The sequence below is a fragment of the Chroicocephalus ridibundus genome, chromosome 1 (genome assembly GCF_963924245.1).
Source record: "Chroicocephalus ridibundus chromosome 1, bChrRid1.1, whole genome shotgun sequence".
Classification (NCBI taxonomy): Eukaryota; Metazoa; Chordata; class Aves; order Charadriiformes; family Laridae; genus Chroicocephalus; species Chroicocephalus ridibundus.
The window spans coordinates 20,330,176-20,351,890 of NC_086284.1; the positions used below are offsets into that span (position 1 = coordinate 20,330,176).

Here is a 21,715-nt window from a genome sequence, read left to right on the forward strand (position 1 = left end):
TATTAGCAAGAAATTCTTTACTGTGAGAGTGGTGAGGCACTGGAACAGGTTGTCCAGGGAAGTTGTGGATGCCCCAACCATCAGTGTTCAAGACCAGGCTGGATGGGGCTTTGGGTAACCTGATCTAGTGGAAGGTGTCCCTGCCCATGGCCAGGGATTGGAACTAGATGATCTTTAAGGTCCCTTCCAACCTGAACCATTCTATGATTTAACTTGTGGTGCTCAGGACACCTTTCCCATGGACAAGCTCTTCAGTAGTTTTCAAAAATGAAATTCCACTTTAAATGGAACAAACCATCTAAATTTGGTATATAAATATAAATATAGCCCCTTTGGGTTTCCAGCTAAATGATACAGAAACCACTGCAAATCACTATTCTTCAAAAACTGTTAAAATCCATGACTATAAGAAGGGTACAATTCAAGAAACCTGTCTTACAGATGTGAAAAGCATGCTATTGAGCTTCCCAATGTTCAGGAATCCCACCAGACTCGCTTGAACAAACTTTGAACTCAGCATTAGGTTGTAGTGATTAAAATTAATGTCTTCCATTTGGGTTAAGAGACATTTTGGTTCTGCCAATTCAATCTCTTTTTAAATATTGATCACTATTACTACTATTTCACCTACTACAATCATGCTGCTAGCATGGACAGAGGAAAAACTTTGATATAGGCACTACCAGAGTAACTCCTTAAATAGGTAAGATGCCTTCTGCCTTCCCTAAAAAGCAATGTAAATAGTAAATTAAACTGAATCAGCAACTAACCAAGATATGCAAAATAAGAGCAGGATCACAAAGTTAACACAACAATATCCAGTGCCTGCCTACCTTGTTAGAGCTCATACAAGACATGAAACAGGTACTAACTGTCAAAGACTGGGTACAATCTAGACTTTCTAAAGGCTTCTGATAAAACCTCTCAAGCAGCTATTACAGAAACAGCTGCTGCTATAGCAGCTACTGGTTTCTGTTTGTTAACCAAGACAGATTAGAAATACATCAACAGATAAGAAGCAAAAGTGCCAGAAAAATGGTCAATTATCAGCCTGAGAAATGAGTAATAGCAGGGTACCTCATTCTATCCGTTCTAGGACGACCATCAGTCATACATAGTTCAAAAGGTCTGGTGGAGTTTTTCTGTGTAACATTGCTCTGCTTTCAAGGCTTAAGAGTTACAGCTTTTCTTTACAGATCAAGGCACTTAGTATCTGCAGGCTAAGACATGATGAATATGTGTTCAGATGAACAGAAGTTAGGCAGAGGTCAAGGATGATCCACACACAGCCCCACTGTTTAACCTTGAGCCACAAATCTGACTCAAAACCCCAAAGCTTCCCTTTCGCAGACGTCAGGTCAGGGGCCTCACCACAGCATCGCAGCAGTGCTCGGTGTTTTTACCAGCCATCCGCCGGGCCAAGGCACAGGGACAGCAAGTGAGACACTCATGGAAGAAAAGCAGAAGGTAAGGAGAACAGAATGACAAGCCTGGGGCTTCCACATCAGGGCTGGATATTAGGAAAGTGGGACAGAACAACATAAATATGGTGCCAAACACAACACACCCTTCAGGAAAACTATGACTGTACTTCACTCTCTGGCGTGGGGCAGGGGGTGTCCCACAGGAGTCTAGGACAGAGCAAGGCAGAGCTGATGAGGAGGGTCTGTAGGGCGTCACAAGCTGTTTATTGGGGGTAAGATCCACAGCCAGAAAGGGAAAATTCTTCTATGGGTTGGATACTTTCATAGCACCACTGAGCTCATTATTGAAACGCCACCTCTGTATTTCTAAAATTCTAATGAATCAAGGCTTACATGACAGCATGTAAAATGGCAAATTACGAAAAGCAGAAAAAGAGAAATCTCAATATTGATCAAGCTCCTGCTGCAAACGTGCAAAAGGAAATCTGACATAGGCTTTAACTAGGATCTTTTTTGAGACAGCTGCGAACTTGGCCCGGCTCCTAAGATGAAATACTGTAAAATTATGTATCTTGAGAGACACCAAATGGAGGCACTGAAAATAACATCTAACTCAAATACAGAAAATTCTCAACAGAAAGGACTGTTCCCTGCTTTGCAGTACATTGTTCAAATTCATGGACACAGGACATATGCTTTGCCATCAAGCTTAATAAAAATCACTCTGAATTAATTTTACCCCATTGCCTCTCTTCTCCTACTATGACAATTTCCAAATTAAAGAAAGTTGTATTCAATAACACAACACTGAAACTTGATATTCATTAATATTTTCAGGGTATCAGCTCCTATAAAGAAAGAGTGAATGTGGCGATTTATAAAATGCCATTACAAGCCCCCAGGACATTCTGAAAGTCTCACTTTATTCTGCAGTTTCCCAGGAGATGCCAAATAAATGGGTCAAAACCAGAAAAGTGATTAGTAGCCTGAGACCCTCACTTTTCCTGGAGTATTATGGGACAAGACACATCACGTGTCTCACTGCTTTGCCCTCAAACTATTTAGTGATTTTATAAGCTAGGCAGAAGTACAAAGTAATAGTGAGATTCTCCTCCTTCAAATCAAATTTAATCTGTCTTGTAAACTCTCCAAAACACAAGGTATTGCACCAACTAGAATAAAATTGAGCCACTTGGTTTCTCTGTGTCTGACAAAGCTGTTCCCTGTGACTGAGACGGGAAAGAGAATCTCACACCTACATTTCTGCCTCATTTCATACAAGCATAAGAGCTTGGATTGCTGTAATTTATCTGATACAAGACAAACACAGTGTTGTGAAGAATCACGCCCTTACTTTCTTCTCAAGATTGCTCATATTTAAAATGAACATATATGCTACATGCCAATAGCCATTCCTTTTTTAACATAAATCAAGTTTACAGAAACAAATTAGACTTAAAATGATTCCTCTAACAAAATAGTACAAAGTGCTTTGTTACTGGATAAACTCATTCACCACTGAGGAAAAGACTGATTCTCCATAGTGTGATTTACGCTGCAGGGTGTCACTGAAGAAGGCAGTGGCACAAAGTGCAGCTGGATACAAGTCACTAGTGGTGTACCTTGGGGTTGATATTGGGGCTAACACTGTTTAACATCTTCATTAATGACCTGGACGATGGGGCAGAGCGCACCCCCAGCAAGTTTACAGGCAATTCAAAACCAGGAGTGGCTGATACAACAGATAGTTGTGCCACCATTCACAGGGACGTGGACAGACTGGAGAACTGGTGCCAACAGGAACCTCATGAAGTTCAACAAAGGGAAGCGCAAAGTCCTGCACCTGGTCAGGAATAACTCCATGCATCACTACACACTGGGAGCTGAGCAGTTAGAAAGCAGCTTTGCCAAAAAGGACCTTGGAATTCTGGTGGACAAGAAGTTGAACACAAGCCACCAATGTACTCATGCAGAAAAAAGGCCAACAGCTTCCTGAGTTACATTAGGAAGAGTACCGTCAGCAGGTCAAGGGAGGTGATCCTTCCTCTCTACTCAACAGTGGTGAGGATGCAACTAGAGTACTGTGTCCAGCACTGGGACTGGACTTCCCATTACAAGATATGGACTTATTGGAGCAAGTCCAGCACATGGCCATGAAGATGATTAAGGAGTATCTTTATATGAGGAGATGCTGAGAGAGCTGGGACTGATCCGCTTGGAAAAGTGATGGCTCAAGCAAGATGGCTCTTACAGAATCATAGAATTGCCTAGGTTGGAAGGGACTTTCAGATCATCTAGACCAACCACCAACCTAACTCTGACAAAAACCATGACTAAACCATATCTCTAAGCACTATGTCTACCTGTCTTTTATCAATGTCTATAAATACCTGATGGGAGGGAACAAAGAAGGGGGAGCCAGACTCTTCCTAGTAGTGTCTACCAACAGGACAAGAGACAATGGGTACAATTTAAAACCCATGTGATTCTATCTGAACACAAGAAAACATTTTTTTTTTACTGTGACAAAGATCAAACACTGTAACAGGTTGCCTAGAGAGGTTCCGGAGTCCCCACCTGCAGAGATATTGGAAACGCAATTGGACAGAGTCTTGGACAACCTGCTTTAGCTGATCCCATTTGAACAGGGGCCTTGGACTAGATGACCTCAAGAGGTCCCTTCCAATCTAAACAATTCTGTGGTTCTGTGAAGATAACATAAGAAATTTGAGAACCTATGTTGTTAGCTAAGGCACTAGGCTAGGAAGGCACTTGTATTTAGTCCCCTGCTCTGCCACAGACTTCTTTTTCATAAGCCAAACCATTTATTTTAGTTACTAGGATCTGTGTAACCCAGATCCTGGAAGAACAAGCATACAACCAATCAAAAGAAAAGCTCTTTCTATGACTTAGTATAAGAATAAACTATATGAGGCATTCTGCTTTCTTTTCTTCCTCTGAAGTGTCTGGTTAGCCCACTTCCAAAATAGGATGCAGAACCAGTTTTAGCCTTTTAGGCCTTTTTATTTAAATGTATGCATTTACTGTTGAGGAGAATAAAGAAAGGACAAGACATATGACTTTATGTATGTTTTCCATTACATTGTAGCCTAACTTACTCAGGTGAAAAAAAAAAAACAACAGTCACACTATAGAGAGAAGAATAGAGAGAACAGACAGATAGCAAAGTTTACTGCTATATATGCAACTCCAGTTATTTATTGTAAGTGTGTAAATTTTGTACATGGTAAGCTTTAATAGGAATAGAGGGCTTCACTCCTAAAATAGCTAACTCACATATTACTTGCAACTGATATTTATACTCTAAAATCAGATTAAGAGCTAAATGCACACAACCACATTAAAGAAATCATAAAAAGTTGCAAAAGTACCAGAAAGAAAAGCCATTAAATAATGAAGCATTTCATGGCCCACTGGCTTGTTTTACTACAAGTATGCTTTGATTGTCTGCACCTGAAAAGTGTATTAATGGCCCATTTGGAAAATGCGCTGAAACTTGGGAGCTATCTAACAGACTGTATCCAATGCCTATGCCTGAAATACCTAGAAATGGCCCGAGTCTGGATATTTCTGATTGAAGTGTACACATATCAATTTTTAACAGCATCATAATGCTCCAGGCAGTCCACTTCCTGGAAAGGTTTGTATTTCTCAGGTGATTAAAATCACTCTGCTTTTGGCCATCTCGGAAATCATCACAAAGGTGTGCTGTAATATAATAATCTAAAAATGCACTGCCTGTGGTGCCTCATTAATGAAGTAACAGTGCACCTGTGACAGAGTCAGCCTTTACATTGAAATGGAAAGGGTAAGAAAGCCCGGGGCTGCAGACAGAAGCAGAACCTGTGAAATTACAGCACCAATACAGTTTTTATAAAATAAAGTTGGTTTGTTTTTTTTTTATTTACAAGATCAACATACAAACAGCTGTAAGCTGGGGTCATCTGCTGTTGCTATGCTGCTCTGAATGCTCAGCATGTATTAGAAAACTTAAACTTAGGATGGATAAACTGCACAGAACATCAATTAGAGCCCTTCTCCTAGAGAAAATGCATGAAAGAAACGAAAATTCCCATGTGCTACCTATCATGGATATGTTGGCACTGTTAATGACAACACTGCAGTTGAACTGGGGAGAACACACTTTCTCTGAGACAAGGCTAAGTGCAGAATCCACATGAGGAGGTAGCCCCTAGGTTGGGAGATTTCAAAACAAAAGTAGTAAGAACTGTACTGCCACTGTGCATACCACCTTCACAACTAATCCCAGATGTTCCTACTCGAGTGGATGCTTTTGTAAGTGGTGGATGCTTTTGTAAGTGGCTGAGAGAACTGATAACATTGACACCTCCTTTTCAGGTGATCAAGAACACAGATGTGCCAATGCCACACATTAATGAAAAAGCTATCCTTCCTTAGACTCACCCCTAGTCTCGGGCGCTCCACGTCCACTACACAACTTGCAAGAAGAAAACAGGAAGTCATTGCCAGAGCCCAGACTAAAGATTCAAAAAATGTCAGTGCTCAGAATATCCAGCCATGTTCCTCTCTCTGCCTAAAGAGTAAGAGAAACGCAGAGCAATAACCAAAGTTGTTGTTTTGTAAAAGAAGAATGCTACTGGTAATACAGGTACAACTCTATAAGCACACACACCTGTCATCTACACACCACTGACAGAATAAACAAAGAGCAGACTAGATCATTCTTTTACAGCATTCATAGCTTTTCCATGCTTTTCCAAGCTTTTCCGAGATTCAAGTCAAACCTTTATTACCCACTGCGATAATCTGTTCTTAAGTCTTGTTAAGCTTCTAGTTATCCAGTACCATGGGAATACACAGCAATACATGTAACTCCCCTGTCACAAAAAGCCCAAGACAGCAAACAGAAGCAGGCCTTGCAGATGTGCAGATTACACTCTCGAGAAACGCGTAGGAAGATGGGAAGGCCAAGTAGCAGCCTTGCTGCAGCAGTGCTTAAGGCAGAGAAGGTAACACTAAATTTGTAAAACACAGATGGGCACAGATGCAGCAGATTAATCCAAACAGAGTAAAAGACACCAATTAGAGCACTGAGACTAGATGATACGGCCTGTTTTCAGCCCTATTCTTGATATGTTGCATGACTTCATGCTAGTCCAATGTTCTTCCATTTCCCTTCCCACCTTTTTTCTACACCATCTGCAAACGTTGGAAACTCATGAGATTAGAGTCTCCCTGTGCCTGTACCCTGACTAGCTCAGTGGGGTTCAGACTGAGCGGACCTTCTACAGGTAATACATCTACGTTCACCTACTGTAAGTGTACTGAATATAAAAATAATGTGAGGCTTATGCAGACCAGAGGCAACAGGGGACGACACAGGAAAAAACGGAACTAGAAATATAAACAGGAGTGATACAATTTCTAAGTCAAATACAAAATGAAGGAAGGCCGATGGAGAACTGGATGCTAAGATTTAAAAACAGGGTATCACTGATATCACTGGCAAGTCTTCCAATAACAACATCTTATAGCAGTTACTTATTTAATTAGCATATCACATTACCTAACATGCTTGATATTAAACTCAGACGAGTGTGAACAGACATCATGGAAAATCAAATTAACTTGTATTAAACAACATAAAAATGGAAGTTCTCAGTACAGCATCATCAAAACGCATACAAACATTAAGTTTACCTCAGCTCCTAAACTGAGAGAGATTATTTCGTCCTCAAAAGCAGAATGTGTATCAATATGAGGAGGAATTCCTGCACAAGAAAAGAAAAAAAAAACAAAAAACAAAAAAGTCAGTATAAAAATAATAAGAGTGGTATCTCTGTTAGCAAGCTGCATTTCCATGGATGTCGATATAGAAAACTGGGATGTACAGTTGAACAAACAAAATTTGTCATAAAGGAGGGAGCTGCCTTCCAAAGGATTCAGGACAATTGTCTGATTGACATGCCCAGATTAGATCCTGTATAATCAGTGGAAATATCTAGAAGACAGTTCAGAGCACCCAAAGGCCTCACTCACCCTCTGAAGGCTCCAAATGCTCTCCTTGCTGCAGAGAGCACCTGGAAATCACTGTGCTCTCCCCTTAGGCAGTTTAGCACTTAGAATTAACAGTTACGCTACATTAGGTGATTTTGGGCCTTAGTTCATCCATGATCATGTATTCTCCTTCACTTCCTTCACAGAGAAAGAGTCATCCCAAATACTCTCTCTATTGCTAAGCAAATGACTGTGCTAAGGCTCTCAGCTTCAGAATTAGGACCTACTACCACAAATGCGGGCACTGTCAGGGTCAAACCCTGCCCCTGCTTTGCATTTCCCAGGAGAACTCCACACACTATTGCTAGGCTAACCCCTGGGTAGTATATCTGTTGGTGTGCGTATGAGTAACCACACAGAGCTGAGAATTGCCAAAGGGACAGCAATTTAATTTTATTTTATTTTTAATTTTTCTTTTAGATCTGCTAATTGGAAAGAAATTGCCATTCCCCGCAGCTTGTGCCACACGTTTTAACACCAAGTGCTGAAACAGCGGTGTGCGTGCCACAGCAAGGTCTCACCACACGGTGGGGAACTGCAGCCAGCAGTGGAGCAAGGCCAACAGACAGCTCAGCAACTATACCTTCCTTTGACACCACACAGCAGGCCCAAACAGAGTAACTCCTATGTAATCCAAATAAAAACAGTCATATTTGCTTATTAAAAACTCTACCCAAATTCATTTTGGACAATATCTAATTTCTGAGGTGAAGACATTTTCTCCTAACAGTGTCAGTCAGCCCTATAAACCATCCTGTTGCCAGATTTTACCTCCAGATATAAATATTCTGAATTCTGTTAGTTTCAGTTAAAGCAATACAAGTGTTTTATGAGGCCAACGTTTAATCTGATAGAAAATCAGTGAGGCTTGAAAACCAAGGACACATACCTGCTTGTGTTTGCTCATAACTTTGCCTCAGCATAAAGCACTGAACTCTGCCTTCAGATGCACACTGAATTCAGTGCAATTCACTGTGCAACAGAAGAACATCAACTGCTCTCTTCAGCATCACCCAAACAATTCAATCAAGACCACAGTGACCTACCTACCTGCTGTTCATATCCATATATGCAGCACATACTAAGAGACCCAAGCATTCAAAAGTAGATGGTAGCTTTCAAGTATCAATCCACAAGTTTAAACATTATTCTGAATGAAAATAATGCCCTTAAAAAGGAATTAATTTAATGTGTCTTAAGCGTAGCCCCTGCACCTTAGATACTCAAAGTCATCAGTCACTTTTGAAAATCTCAAGTGCAGTTTCCAGGGACAATCTGGCTCAGAACACAGATACTAAAGGTATCAGACTGCACTGTGGCTCATTCATATCCTAACAATTTGCACTTAAGAAAGGGCATTTTGCTTTAGGTTTGGATTTATTTTAAAAAAATAATAAATAAAACTGCTTCTCTTCTTGATAGAAATCTACAATTCCAACTAATCTCCTCTGATGTCCCAGCCAGAAATACATGACTGTATCAATTTAACAGATTGTCAGATACATAAACCAACAGGATCAGCTTTTCAGACCCCTGTTTGGCAGGCACTGTATTAGCTGTCAGACATTAATTCTGAAAGAAAAGCCATTGTCCCTTCTTCCTAAGGACAAATGAGATATCCACTCTAGAAAGGAAGCCAGATATTTAGCCTTTATGACTGACCTTAGCAAAAAGCACAGCACATGATTTATTTGCTAGAGGTGTGATTAGAAGCAAATGTCTCTTCGAATGTCTCCAGTTTGGGAAAGACTGCAGAAATAGAGTATTTTCTTCATCCTCAGATAAGGGAACACTGCTTGTATCATACTTACAAGTCCACATATCACATTTACTAACATTATAGCATATGTACTAACACGAAAAGCTGTTTCCTGGAGACTGTAGGCACAGTACAGGGAGCAAGAAGAGTGTGTAGTGAAAAAATGCACTTGAGTACAAAACCAAATCTGATTATTTATTCCTGTATCTTTTTGTGTTTAGTTTCCATGTTATGGACTTAAGACTCCGAAACACTGTCATAACAGCGGTATCAAAGAATGTACTTCTAAACACAAGCTCCCAGGTTCAGAAATCAGTATAAAAAATTTAGTTTTGATTCAAAGTATCTCTGGTCACAGAGGAAATTAAGCAGGTGCTTAAATCCTGTCCCTACACCATGTCACATTTAGATGCTATTCTCTTCTGATTTCCATTTAAGTTGTATTGGTTTGGCTGGAATAGAGTTAATTTTCTTCACAGTAGCTTGTATGGTGCTATGTTTCGGATTTGTGCTGAAAACAGTGTTGATAAGACAGGGATGTTTTAGTTACTGCTGAGCAATGCTTACACAGTCAAGGTCCTTTCTGGTTCTCATGCTTCCCTACCAGAGAGTTGGCTGGAGGTGCACAAGGAGTTGGGGGGGGACACAGCTGAGACAACTGGCCCCAAGTGACCAAAGAGGTATTCCATACCGTAAGACATCATGCTCAGTAATAAAACTAGGGGTGAAGTTTACCATAGATGCCATTGCTCAGGGACTGGCTGGGCATCAGTAATGAGCAATTGTTTGGGGTTTTCTACATCACTTAGTTTTCTTTTCTTTCCTTGGGTTTTTTTTTAATTTTTTTTAACTTATTAAACTGTCTTTATCTCAACGCATGACGTTTCTCATTTTTATCGCTATCTCAATGAGGGGGAGTAAGCAAGTGACTGTGTGCTACTTAGCTGCCCACCAGGGTTAAACCACAATGGAAAGTAATGAGCACCAAATTTTTGAATGACAAATAAACTTACCTTGTCCAGGTTCATACTGATTTACAGTCAGTTGATCAGGTTTATGTTTGATATATCCCTGCTTCAGGCACTTCTCCAAGAATAGGTCGCAAATTTCAGGAAGACCTAGTTATAGAAACAAAACTATAAGCAAGACAAGATAGCTTTTTACATTTTTATCCTTTTGTTTCACAATAAATATAATAACTGGACAAAATACATAGAGACAGCTTCAGAGATCCATAAATCCATCTTGAATAATGATCACTCTGCATTTCACAGAATCACAGTATCTTCATGGTTGGAAAGAACCCTTAAGATCATCGAGTGCAACCAAACAACCTACAATCTCTGCCACTAGAGCATGCCCTGAAGTGCCACATCTAGACGTTTCTTAAACACCTCTAGGGATGGTGACTCAACCACCTCCCTGGGCAGGCTGTTCCAGCGCCTGACCACTCTTTCAGTAAAGTAATTCTTCCTAATATCTAACCTAAACCTCCCCTGCCACAACTTCAGACCATTTCCTCTGGTCCTGTCATTATTCACCTGGGAGAAGAGGCCAACACCCACCTCTCTACAACCTCCTTTCAGGTAGCTGTAGAGGGCAATGAGGTCTCCCCTCAGCCTCCTCTTCTCCAAGCTAAACATGCCCAGCTCCCTCAGCCTCTCCTCATATGACCTGGTCTCCAGACCCCTCACCAGCCTGGTAGCTCTCCTCTGGACACGCTCCACCACTTCAATGTCCCTCTTGTACAGGGGGGCCCAGAACTGGACACAGTACTCGAGGTGAGGCCTCACCAGTGCCCAGTACAGAGGCACGATCACTTCCCTGCTCCTTTTTTGCTGTAACAGACATCAGAACTGGGGCCCTGATCTGCAAGTCCAATGTACTTATAACACCTCACAATGGAAGGTCATGCCGCGAAGGCCTCCGCATTCAGAAGCAGATCAGGCCTACTCCTTAAAAATGCAAACTGCACTATCTCTGTGCAGAAATAAAAGGAGATCAGATCAGAGGCAAAGTTTCCACCAATTACAGTAAATAAGTTGCAGTCAAGTAGCAAAATTATTATACAGGAAGTCAGAAGTTGTGCAGAGAGCTCTCCAAAAAATTTATCCTCTAAAAATCTGTTACTGAATTAGATTAAATATCACCAAAAAAAATCTGATGAAGTTAAACTGTTTTTGAAACAGGAACCAAAGTTAGTGTCCTTCACTGAATCTTCAGTTCGCTATTTTACCTGTAGACTTCATTGTAAAATTCTGTTGGCGGTAACACCCAGAAACACGTTAGTCACAGCTCTTTCATGAATCCATTGATTTTAATTTTTAATTGTTCTCCCTTAATGAAGTATTTATGCTTTTCTCACACATAAAATATTCTAGCTGTGAGACTAGAAAACAGCTCAAATATCAATGATTTTATGATTATATAGCTTCACTGTTAAAACCTCAATGTAAACAGAATACTTCTGTTGGAAGCTACATCCACGCTAGTACGCATGCATCACCTTAAACACCTTCAAGCTTTATAGGAATTTAACTCCCCTATTTTACTATTTTAAATCTAAGACTATAAGATGACTCACTTGTTTTGCTCTGACTCACAGCTCTCAACTCCAAGTAAGAGTTATTCAAACCTCTTCAAAATTGCTTTCAGTCCAAAGGAAATTTTATTTTGGTGTATACAACCCCCAAACATATGAATATGTAATTTGTAACATGATTTTTTTATGAAACAAAAGCCAAAGAATGACAAATGCAATCCCAAAAACTTCATTTGACTGGATCTCAAAGGGCAGCAACCCTCGGCTACAACTGATTGGAAAACAAGCTTTAAGCACTCAGTAATCTGGAATGGATCCTATTCAAAAGCACTGCTCGATGGGTGCTTAAGAATACAGCGAAGGCTCTCCTTTTATCAGTGAGGCTTAAAGGCTTTGTATGATGGTTCAAATATCAGTGCAAAATCAGTATGATTTAATAGGGAAGTTCTCACCTCCAGGTAAAGGTTTGTCTTTATCAACATTGTTGTTATTGTAGCAAAACTCATATCCAAAATGTTTTACTCTTCTATGTTTTAAAGTCTTCTGGGCTGTAAAAACACACAAGTCTAAAGTAAGATTAGACTACATAAAACAGTACAGGCAATTTGCTATGCTTCCCTATTCCATCCAACCTGTTAAATCTAAATATTCTTTAATTAACAGCTGAAACAACATACATGACCCTTGTTCTTCATGGCACACACTTCTTCTGCCTTGTTATCTTTTGTATTTGCATCAAGCATCACATTCACTGCTGTCTGAAGTCAAACTGATGGTGGTTTTGTACATGCAAGAAGTAGAGCGCACCAATCTTCTTGAGCCATGCTTAATGCATCTTTGTTCTTGCCCTGATCTCTGAACCTGCACTTGATTAATGTCCTATGGGTAGAGCAGGATCCTTCACTCCACCAATCACCCAGTTACATGTTAGCAAAGGTAAATATAACCATTTGTGTTGCTCCAAGGAACAAAATTTATAGAGAAACCTTGAAGTGAATTCCAAGAACAATTCATTTACTAAGGAACTTAACTCCACAGAGCTCAAGTGAAAGCACAAAAGCATCCAGAACACGTGTCTCACTGACTTCTTTTTGATTTAAGAGAAGACATCAAATTACATTGGTAACTTTCACAGAACAGTCTTTTGCTTGGCATAAGACACATGAAGATTTCAGTTGTTTCTGGATGCAGAAATATTACTCAAATAAATCCGTACCAGAATATCAATTCAGATCACTTGCCCCCAGGAGTTTATCACTTTCAATGTAAGACACAATTTCTATAACACCAAGAACAAATACACAATGATTTCAAACAATGCATTTACCAAGACGGAGACTTCTTATAAACTGAAACTGTAGGAAAAAACAGCATAAAAGTATGGAAGGTCTGAATTTCTACATTTTTGCCCACCATTTTGAGTATCTTCATCTCCTGTCCAGTCAATACTTTCCAACATCCTCCTTTCTTCCTCTGGAGATATAACCTTTTCAATGACCATTAGGCCTGGAGGCAAGCTTGTAGGAATAGCATTCTTCCAGAAAACTAGGGTGGATGGAAAAAAAGAATATTGTCACTCTTTAGAGAAAATAAACACACGTGTTCCCTATAGGGATATTTAATATGTATGAGAATATAGTATAGCTGTAGAAATATTTACGTTAATGATAAATGGAGCCCTCGTTGGGATCTTGTTTGCTGAATGAATGATCCCTTTTTGGCATGACAAAACACAGTAAGGGCCAAATTTTGCATCATGCAAAGCACTTTCTAAAAATTTTACTGCATAAGACCAACAAGACTCCACACTATTCAAACGCAAAACCATTTGTGATTTTCCTGTCAAAATAATGGTAAAAAGAATTTCCCAATCACTTCAGGATCCTACCTGCATTTCATTTTAATTTTCTAGAACTTTGGTGAGGTACCAAATCACCAGATTACTCTCTGTCCAGAGAAGCAATCTGTAATTAAATATGGAGGAGCGTAATGCAATACCCAGGTGAACATAAAATGTTGGTGATGTAGGGACATTCAGTTTGCTATCCTAATAGCTTAAAAAAAGCTATTTGCTGGCAGAATGTACAGACCAACACCAGGAACGCTTTTTACTAGACACTTCAAAAGCTCATAGACAGAGAGACAGTACTTGTCCTAAATAGCTTGTAGTCAGTCATAAAAAAGCTTGGTGAGAAAGGGGAAAAAAAAACCCACAAGTCTTACTGTGCCTATTTTCCTTTTTGGAATTGCGATTCGGAAGACCAAGGTCACATAAAAAAAGCCAATGAACTGTCCAGAGATCTCCTGGGTCCCAATTTATCTAGTTAATCACAAAACTTTCAAGTGCAGTATGGAATGGTCTGGAAACTACCTAAAATAGTTTCTCCTTTTGCCTCCAAGTAAATGAGTTCAAATTAGAGTATCCTATCATGAAATACAAGAGCAAAGATTATTTACTTTATTTTATGTCCTGAATCTTAGATTCTGGCTTTCGTTCTCTCCGTCTACTTACAAAGACCAGTGTGTTTTTAGCTATATTTACAACCTAGGAAGTAAATGCAAAAGTATGCAAGAAGTTGGATATGTAGGAGAGCAGAAAAACGATACCTTTTTCCACAAAATTAATATATAGAACAATGTTTTGGCCAAAGTCTTCCAGTGTTACTTCTTTTCCATTAAGGGCATCAAAGGCTTTCTTGGCTTCTTCTGTTGTCCCATATTTCACAAATGAATATGGTTTATTTGGTGGCATTAAGAGTGTTTCCACCAATCCATACTCTTCTAATATCCTGAGCAATTGGTGTCTACTCATTCCATTACCGAGACCAGCATTAGCAATAACCAGGCTCTAATTGAAGAAGAATTAAGAAAAATGGAGAATTAGTGATAACTATTGGTTCATTTAAAACTAACACTATACCAAGAGAGCAGTTTTATAAAGAAAAATTAAGTAAGATCATGAGTACTCTTTTATGTATTCCACACAAGATATTTACATTTCAATGAGCTTGGTATATGAGGCAAAGGCAACCTTTGTTTGCAAAATACATGTTCCAGAAGAAAGGCCTCCTCAATTAACGCATGTAGTTACTATTGCAAGAGCACTTAAGCTTTGAACTGGCATAGAATTGTTTTGGTTGGAAAAGACTTTTAAGATCATCAAGTCCAACCATAAACCTAGCACCGCCAAGTTACTACTAAACCATGTCCCTAAGCCCTACATCTACATGTCTTTTAAATACTTCCAGGGATGGTGCCTCAACCACCTCCCTGGGCAGCCTGTTCCAATGCTTGACAACCCTTTACAATCTACACCTCCTCCCGTGCAACTTGAGGCCATTTCCTCTTGTCCTATCATTTGTTACTTGGGAGAAGAGACTGACTCCACCTCGCTACAAGCTCCTTTCAGGCAGTTGTAGAGAGCGATAAGGTCTCCCCTGAGCATCCTTTTCTTCAGGCTAAAGAGACCCAATTCCCTCAGCCGCTCCTCATAAGACTTGTTCTCCAGACCCCTCACCAGCTTCCTTGGCCTCCTCTGGACCCGCTCCAGCACCTCAATGTCTTTTTTGTACTGAGGGGCCCAAAACTGGACACAGTACTTGAGGTGGGACCTCACCAGTGCCAAGTACAGGGGGACGATCACTTCCCTAGTCCTACAGGCCACACTGTTCCTGATACAGGCCAGGATGCTGTTGGCATTCTTGGCCACCTGGGCACACTGCTGGCTTACATTCAGCTGGCAGCTGATCAACACCCCCAGGTCCTTTTCTGGTGGGCAGCTCTCCAGCCACTCTTCCCCAAGCCTGTAACACTGCATGGGGTTGTTGTGACCCACGTGCAGGACTTGGCCTTGTTGAAGTTAATACCATTGGCCTCAGCCCATCGATCCAGCCTGTCCAGATCCCTCTGTAGAGCTTTCCTACCTTCAAGCAGACCAACGCTCCCACCCAACTTGGTGTCATCTGCAAACTGATGACAAGGCAGCTGGTCAGTATTCAAGGATCACCTTCTCCATGTCCAGGAGCAAAGTATACCGACAAAGAGGAAGGTAGGAAAGAAGGCTAGGAGACCTGCCTGCATGAACAAGGAGCTCCTGGACACACTGTCACACAAAAGAATCTTTACAAGGAGTGGAAGAAAGGACAGCTAGAATGGAGGGCAAATAAGGAAGCTGTCTGAGCGGCAAGAGACCTGGTTAGAAAAGCTAAAGCTCAGTTAGAATTAAATCTAGCCAAGGAGATCAAGGGAAACAGCAAACATTTCTATAGGTATATTAATGGTAAGAAGACTAGGGAAGGTGTGGGCCCGCTCAGAAAGGAAACAGGGGAGCTGGTGACAAGTGATATGGAGAAGGCCGAGGTCCTCAACGACTTCTTTTCCTCAGTCTTCACTACCAAGGGCTCCAGCCACACTCCCGGAGTCACAGAAGATAATGGCAGGGGTGGGACAGAACTGCCCATCGTAAGTTAAGATCAGGTTCGTGACCACCTGATGAACCTGAAAGTGAACAAGTCCACGGGACCCAATGGCATACACCGATGGGTACTGAAGGAACTGGTGGGTGAGGTTGCTAAACCACTCTCTACTATATTCCAAAAGTCATGGCAGTCTGGTGAAGTCCCCACTGACTGGAAAAGGGGAAACATAATCCCCATTTTCAAAAAGGGAAAGAAAGAGAAGTCAGGGAACTACAGGCTAGTCAGTCTCGCCTCCGTGCCTGGTGAGATTATGGAGCAGAACCTCCTGGAGGCACTGCTGAGGCAGAAGAATTAACAAACAGGTGACTGGGTACAATCAACACGGCTTCACCAAGGGCAAATGGTGCCTGACAAACCTGGTGGCCTTCTATGAGAGGGTCACAACATCAACAGACAAGGGGAGAGCAACTGACGTCATTCACCTGGACCTGAGCAAAGCCTTTGACACTGTCCCGCATGACATCCTGGTCTCCAAGCTGATAAAATATGGCTTTGATGGACTGACAATTCAGTGCAAAAAGAACTGGCTTGATGGCCGCACCCAAAGAGTGGCTGTCAATGGGTCCATGTCCAAGTGGAGGCCAATGACAAGTGGAGTCCCTCAAGGATCGGTACTGGGACTGGTCTTGTTTAACATCTTCATCAGCGACATGGACAGTGGCGTAGAGTGCATCCCCAGCAAGTTTGCAGACGACACCAAGCTGTGTGGGGCGGCTGACAACGCTGTAGGGAAGGGATGCCATCCAGAGGGACCTTGACAGGCTGGAGAGGTGGGCCCATGCCAACCTCATGAAGTTCAACAAGACCAAGGGCAAGGTCCTCCATCTGGGGCGGGGCAATCCCAAGCACCGATATAGGCTGGGCAGTGACTGGCTTGAGAGCAGCCCTGAAGAAAAGGGCTTGGGGGTGCTGGTGGACGAGAGGCTCAACATGAGCTGTCAGTGTGCACTAGCAGCCCAGAAAGGCAATCGTATCCTGGGCTGTATCAGGAGAAGCATGGCCAACAGGTCGAGGGAGGTGATTCTCCCCCTCTACTCCACTCTCATGAGACCCCACCTGGAGTACTGTGTCCAATTCTGGAACCCCTGCTACAAGAGAGATATGGACGTGCTGGAACATGTCCAGAGAAGGGCCACGAGGATGATCAGAGGGCTGGAGCACCTCTCCTATGAGGACAGACTGAGAGAGTTGGGGTTGTTCAGTCTGGAGAAAAGAAGGCTCCGAGGAGACCTTATAGTGGCCTACCACTGTCTTAAGGGGGCCCACAAGAAAGCTGGGGAGGGACTTTTTAGGATGTCGGGTAATGGTAGGACTAGAGGGAATGGATTAAAACTAGAGATGGGTCGATTCAGACTGGACGTTAGGAAGAAGTTCTTCACCATGAGGGTGGTGAGACACTGGAACAGGTTGCCCAGAGAGGTGGTGGAAGCCCCATCCCTGGAAGTTTTTAAGGACAGGCTGGATGGGGCTCTGAACAACCTGATGCAGTGGGAGATGTCCCTGCCCATGGCAGGAGGGTTGGAACTAGATGATCTTTAATGTCCCTTCCAACCCTGACAATTCTCTGATTCTATGAACTTACTGAGGGTGGACTTGATCCCCTCATCCAAGTCATTTATAAAGATATTAAAGAGAACTGACCCCAATACTGAGCCCTGGGGAACACCACTTGTAACTGGCCACCAACTGGATTTAACTCCATTCAACACAACTCTTTGGACACAGCCCTCCAGCCAGTTTTTTACCCAGCAAAGCGTACAGTCATCCGAGCCATGAGCAGTCAGTTTCTCCAAGAGAATGCTGTGGGAAACAGTTTTAAAAGCTTTATTAAAGTCTAGGTAGACAACATCCACAGCCTTTCCCTCATCCACCAAGCAGGTCACCTTGCCACAGAAGGAGATCAGGTTTGTCAAGCAGGACCCGCCTTTCATAAACCCATGCTGACTGTGCTTGATCGCCTGGTTGTCCTGTACGTGCCATGTGATGGTACTCAAGATGATCTGTTCCATAACCTTCCCAGGCACAAAGGTCAGGCTGACAGGCTGGTAATTCCCTAAATCTTCCTTCCAGCCCTTCTTGTAGATGGGCATCACATTTGCTAACCTCCAGTCAACTGGGACGTCCCCGGTTTGCCAGGACTGCTGGTAAACGACAGGAAGTGGCTTGGTGAGCACTTCTGCCAGCTCATCCTTCAGTATCCTTGGATGGATCCCACCTGGCCCCATAGACTTGTGTGCATCTAAGTGGTGTATTAGCTCACTACCACTTCCCCTTGGATTATAGGGGGTTCATTTTGCTCCCATCCCTCTCATCCAGATCAGGGGGCTGGGTACTCCGGGACTAACTGGTCTTACTATTAAAGACTGAGGCAAAGAAGGCATTAAGTACCTCAGCCTTTTCCTCATCCTTGGTCATTATGTTTACCCCCACATCCAATAAAGGATGGAGATTCTCCTTAGTCCTCCTTTTGTTGTTAATGTATTTATAGAAACACTTTTTATTGTCTTTTACAGCAGTGGCCAGATCAAGTTCTAGCTGGGCTTTGGTCCTTCTAATTTTCTCCCTGCATAGCCTCACAAAATCTTTGTCATCTTCCTGAGTGGCCTGCCCCTTCTTCCATACGCCATAAACTTTCCTTTTCTTCCCGAGTTCCAGCCAAAGCTCTCAGTTTAGCCAAGCCAGTCTTCTTCCCCACCACCTCATCTTATGGCACATGGGGAAGGCCTTAAAGATTCTTACTGATAAACACTCAACCCTATTGTCACCATCATTAAGTTCAAGACAATCAAAACACCCTCTAACGAACAGGGCCACTCCACCACCTCTCCTTCCTGGCCTATCCCTTCTGAAGAGTTTATAGCCATCCAATGCAGTACTACAGTTGTGCAAATCATCCCACCATGTTTCTGTGATAGCAACTATATCATAGTTATTCTCCTGCACAATGGCTTCCAGCTCCTGCTTGCTCCCCATGCTGCGTGCACTGGTGTAGGAGCACTTCAGTTATGCTATTGATCCCATCACCTTTGTGCAGGGAGAAGCACTAATTCCTACCTGACCATTCCCAGGCACTTCCATGATTTCTAGCCTATCAATACCCCTTTGTGTCTTTGCTATCACATGGCACTCCACCCCCTACCTCCACTAGGATGGCAGGACCTCTCTGGCACTCCCGTCCCACAGACATTGATGTGCTGCCCCCAGGGTTGTCTCTAGCAAGCCTGGTTTTGTCCCTTTCCCCCTTCAAATCTGATTTAAAGCCCTTTCGATGAGCCCTGCCAACTCCTGTGCAAAAATCTTTTTCCCACTTTGAGACAGGTATACCCCGCCTGTCACTCACTGGCCTGGCATTGTGTAAACTGACCCACGATCAAAAAACCCCAAGTCCCGCCAGTGACACCAGGCTTGCATGTGTGCATCAAGCATACTGCAGGCAAACAGTGATACTGGCACACATAATTTTGGAGGTTTCTAAAACGGAATTTTTCCAGAGACCTGTTACCACTAACAAAAACAAAGAGAAAAACCTTTGGAAACTGTGATTCTTTTTTTTAAGAATGGTTTTCTTATCTTTCCAAGGACCCTCTCCAAGCACAGAGAGATTGATATTCCCAGTCCCAACTCATGTCCCCCATACATCAGGCTCACCAAAAAAAAGCATCAGCCTCTAGAAATAGAGCATTTAGTTCTGCTCCAGCACTCTTACCTGAAAATTCTCCCTCTTGCTTTTATAAACAAAAGGGATTTATGTCCCATCCTTAGTTGACACAGATTACTTCATGCACGATGCCCAATCGCCTAATTCTACACTTAAGTAGTGATTTATGTCCAAAATTATCAAGGACTGCAGTTTGTGAGGATTGCTGCTGGTTTGCCAAATAGTAGAAGAAACAAGAAAATAGAACTTTTCAAAGGACTATTATTCAAGAAATATCCTTTGAAAATACATAGGCCTTTTCAAAAAAAATTAACAAGTTCTTTTGACATCTAAATAGCTATATGCCGTAGCTGGACATTCAGTCTAATCATGGTAGTTGAAAGAAGTTTAAGTCCCTTTTTAAGGCCAAATGAGGATGCAGTCTTGAAGTTTTGATTGAGCTACGGTGACTCCAAACAGCTAGCAACAATTTACTCAGATTGAGTCCATGTAATACCTTTCCAGAAAGCTTTCAGACAATCTTTTTCTTAAAGTCTATAAATGTTGTATGACCTTTTCTGAAGGCAACTGGTAAAGTGTTCAATTGTTTCAAATGATAGCATTTCACTTCTCTAAAAGGCAGAAAATTATGTTTAAAACTGAAGAGAAGGATTATTAAAAAAAAGAATTACATACTGAGCACGCCTGAGGTACTGCTGTGATTATGCCTATTGCGATGGCTGTTAACACTTGTTCTTAGCACTGCATCAGGCTGTCCATTATTGATTACATTTTTCAAAGCTGACCACATTATCAATTACTGTTATTTTCTAGAGTGTTATTAATGGGGAGGCCCACGTATGTAGACAAAATGCAGAGACTCAAACCAGTGCTTTCACTGGCTGTAGGCACTTCATCTACAAAGACCGTCAGTACACCACAGCAGCATGTATAGCAACTGATCATGCTCTCCTGTCTGAGCAATTTCACTATGATCAGACTCTTGCACAAAGCCTGAAAGCATCTTCTGTATTCTTGACACGAGCTTATCACTAGCACTATGATTGTGTTTCATACATCACTTATTAAAATGTTCCATCATCGATGAGGACTTTGCTGGACCCCAAAATTACTCTTTGAATAGATTCAGTGGATATGGATACTTTGGTATATGGAGCAGTGTCAAGGGGAACAACTCCTGTATTATGGACCCATTTCCAAGCAACACTAGAAAAAAAACAGTTCCTTCCCCAAAGAGCTTACAATATATACAAGATTGATCGGTCATTTTAGCATACGCTTATGTGGTGTGAAATGTGACTAAGCCAAATTTTGTTACAACGAAGTTTAAAAATCTAACTGATGTTTCGATATTTGAATAGGAAGAATTTGCAGGATCAAGATGAACAAGGCTAGAGTAAATGATACTGCTCTACAGTATTTCAAGCCATTAGCATCTCCTCACAACTGACCAAAGGAAATTATAAATTCTCTCTGTAACTTCTTCCCTTTCTGTCTGCAAGTTCCTATCACTTACTTTTTGTTATACCAGTATCTGCGAGGTCACCCTCTAATCTGCTGTAACTCTCTACTGTGGCAGAAAACTACAGATCAAAAAGCTGAGTAGTTTTATGTTAGGTTAGGTGGTTCATGGTAAATTTCATTGAGCATCATAAGAAAGTAGAATTCCCTCCTAGCTTGTCCCCTTCAGTGCAAGGGAAGAGAAAGTTGTCCCCTTTTCAACAGCTTCAAGTCAGGCTTTTAGTTCAACTCCCACAGAACCACAGCCTAAATCAAATTATGTGAAGAAAACAA

The 21,715-nt window shown here is 41.8% G+C and overlaps 1 protein-coding gene across 1 annotated transcript in view; it reads right to left on the bottom strand.

Moving 5' to 3' along the window:
• The window catches only part of ALKBH8 (alkB homolog 8, tRNA methyltransferase), a 57,770-nt gene that overhangs the window by 30,454 nt on the left and 5,601 nt on the right, over positions 1 to 21,715 (bottom strand). The window contains exons 3-7 of the mRNA XM_063338723.1: positions 14,393 to 14,633; positions 13,199 to 13,330; positions 12,238 to 12,333; positions 10,257 to 10,361; positions 7,128 to 7,198 (exon numbers count right to left, since the gene is read on the bottom strand). Coding sequence (XP_063194793.1) covers positions 7,128 to 7,198; positions 10,257 to 10,361; positions 12,238 to 12,333; positions 13,199 to 13,330; positions 14,393 to 14,633 — 645 coding nt within the window. The remainder of the gene's footprint in view (positions 1 to 7,127; positions 7,199 to 10,256; positions 10,362 to 12,237; positions 12,334 to 13,198; positions 13,331 to 14,392; positions 14,634 to 21,715) is intronic.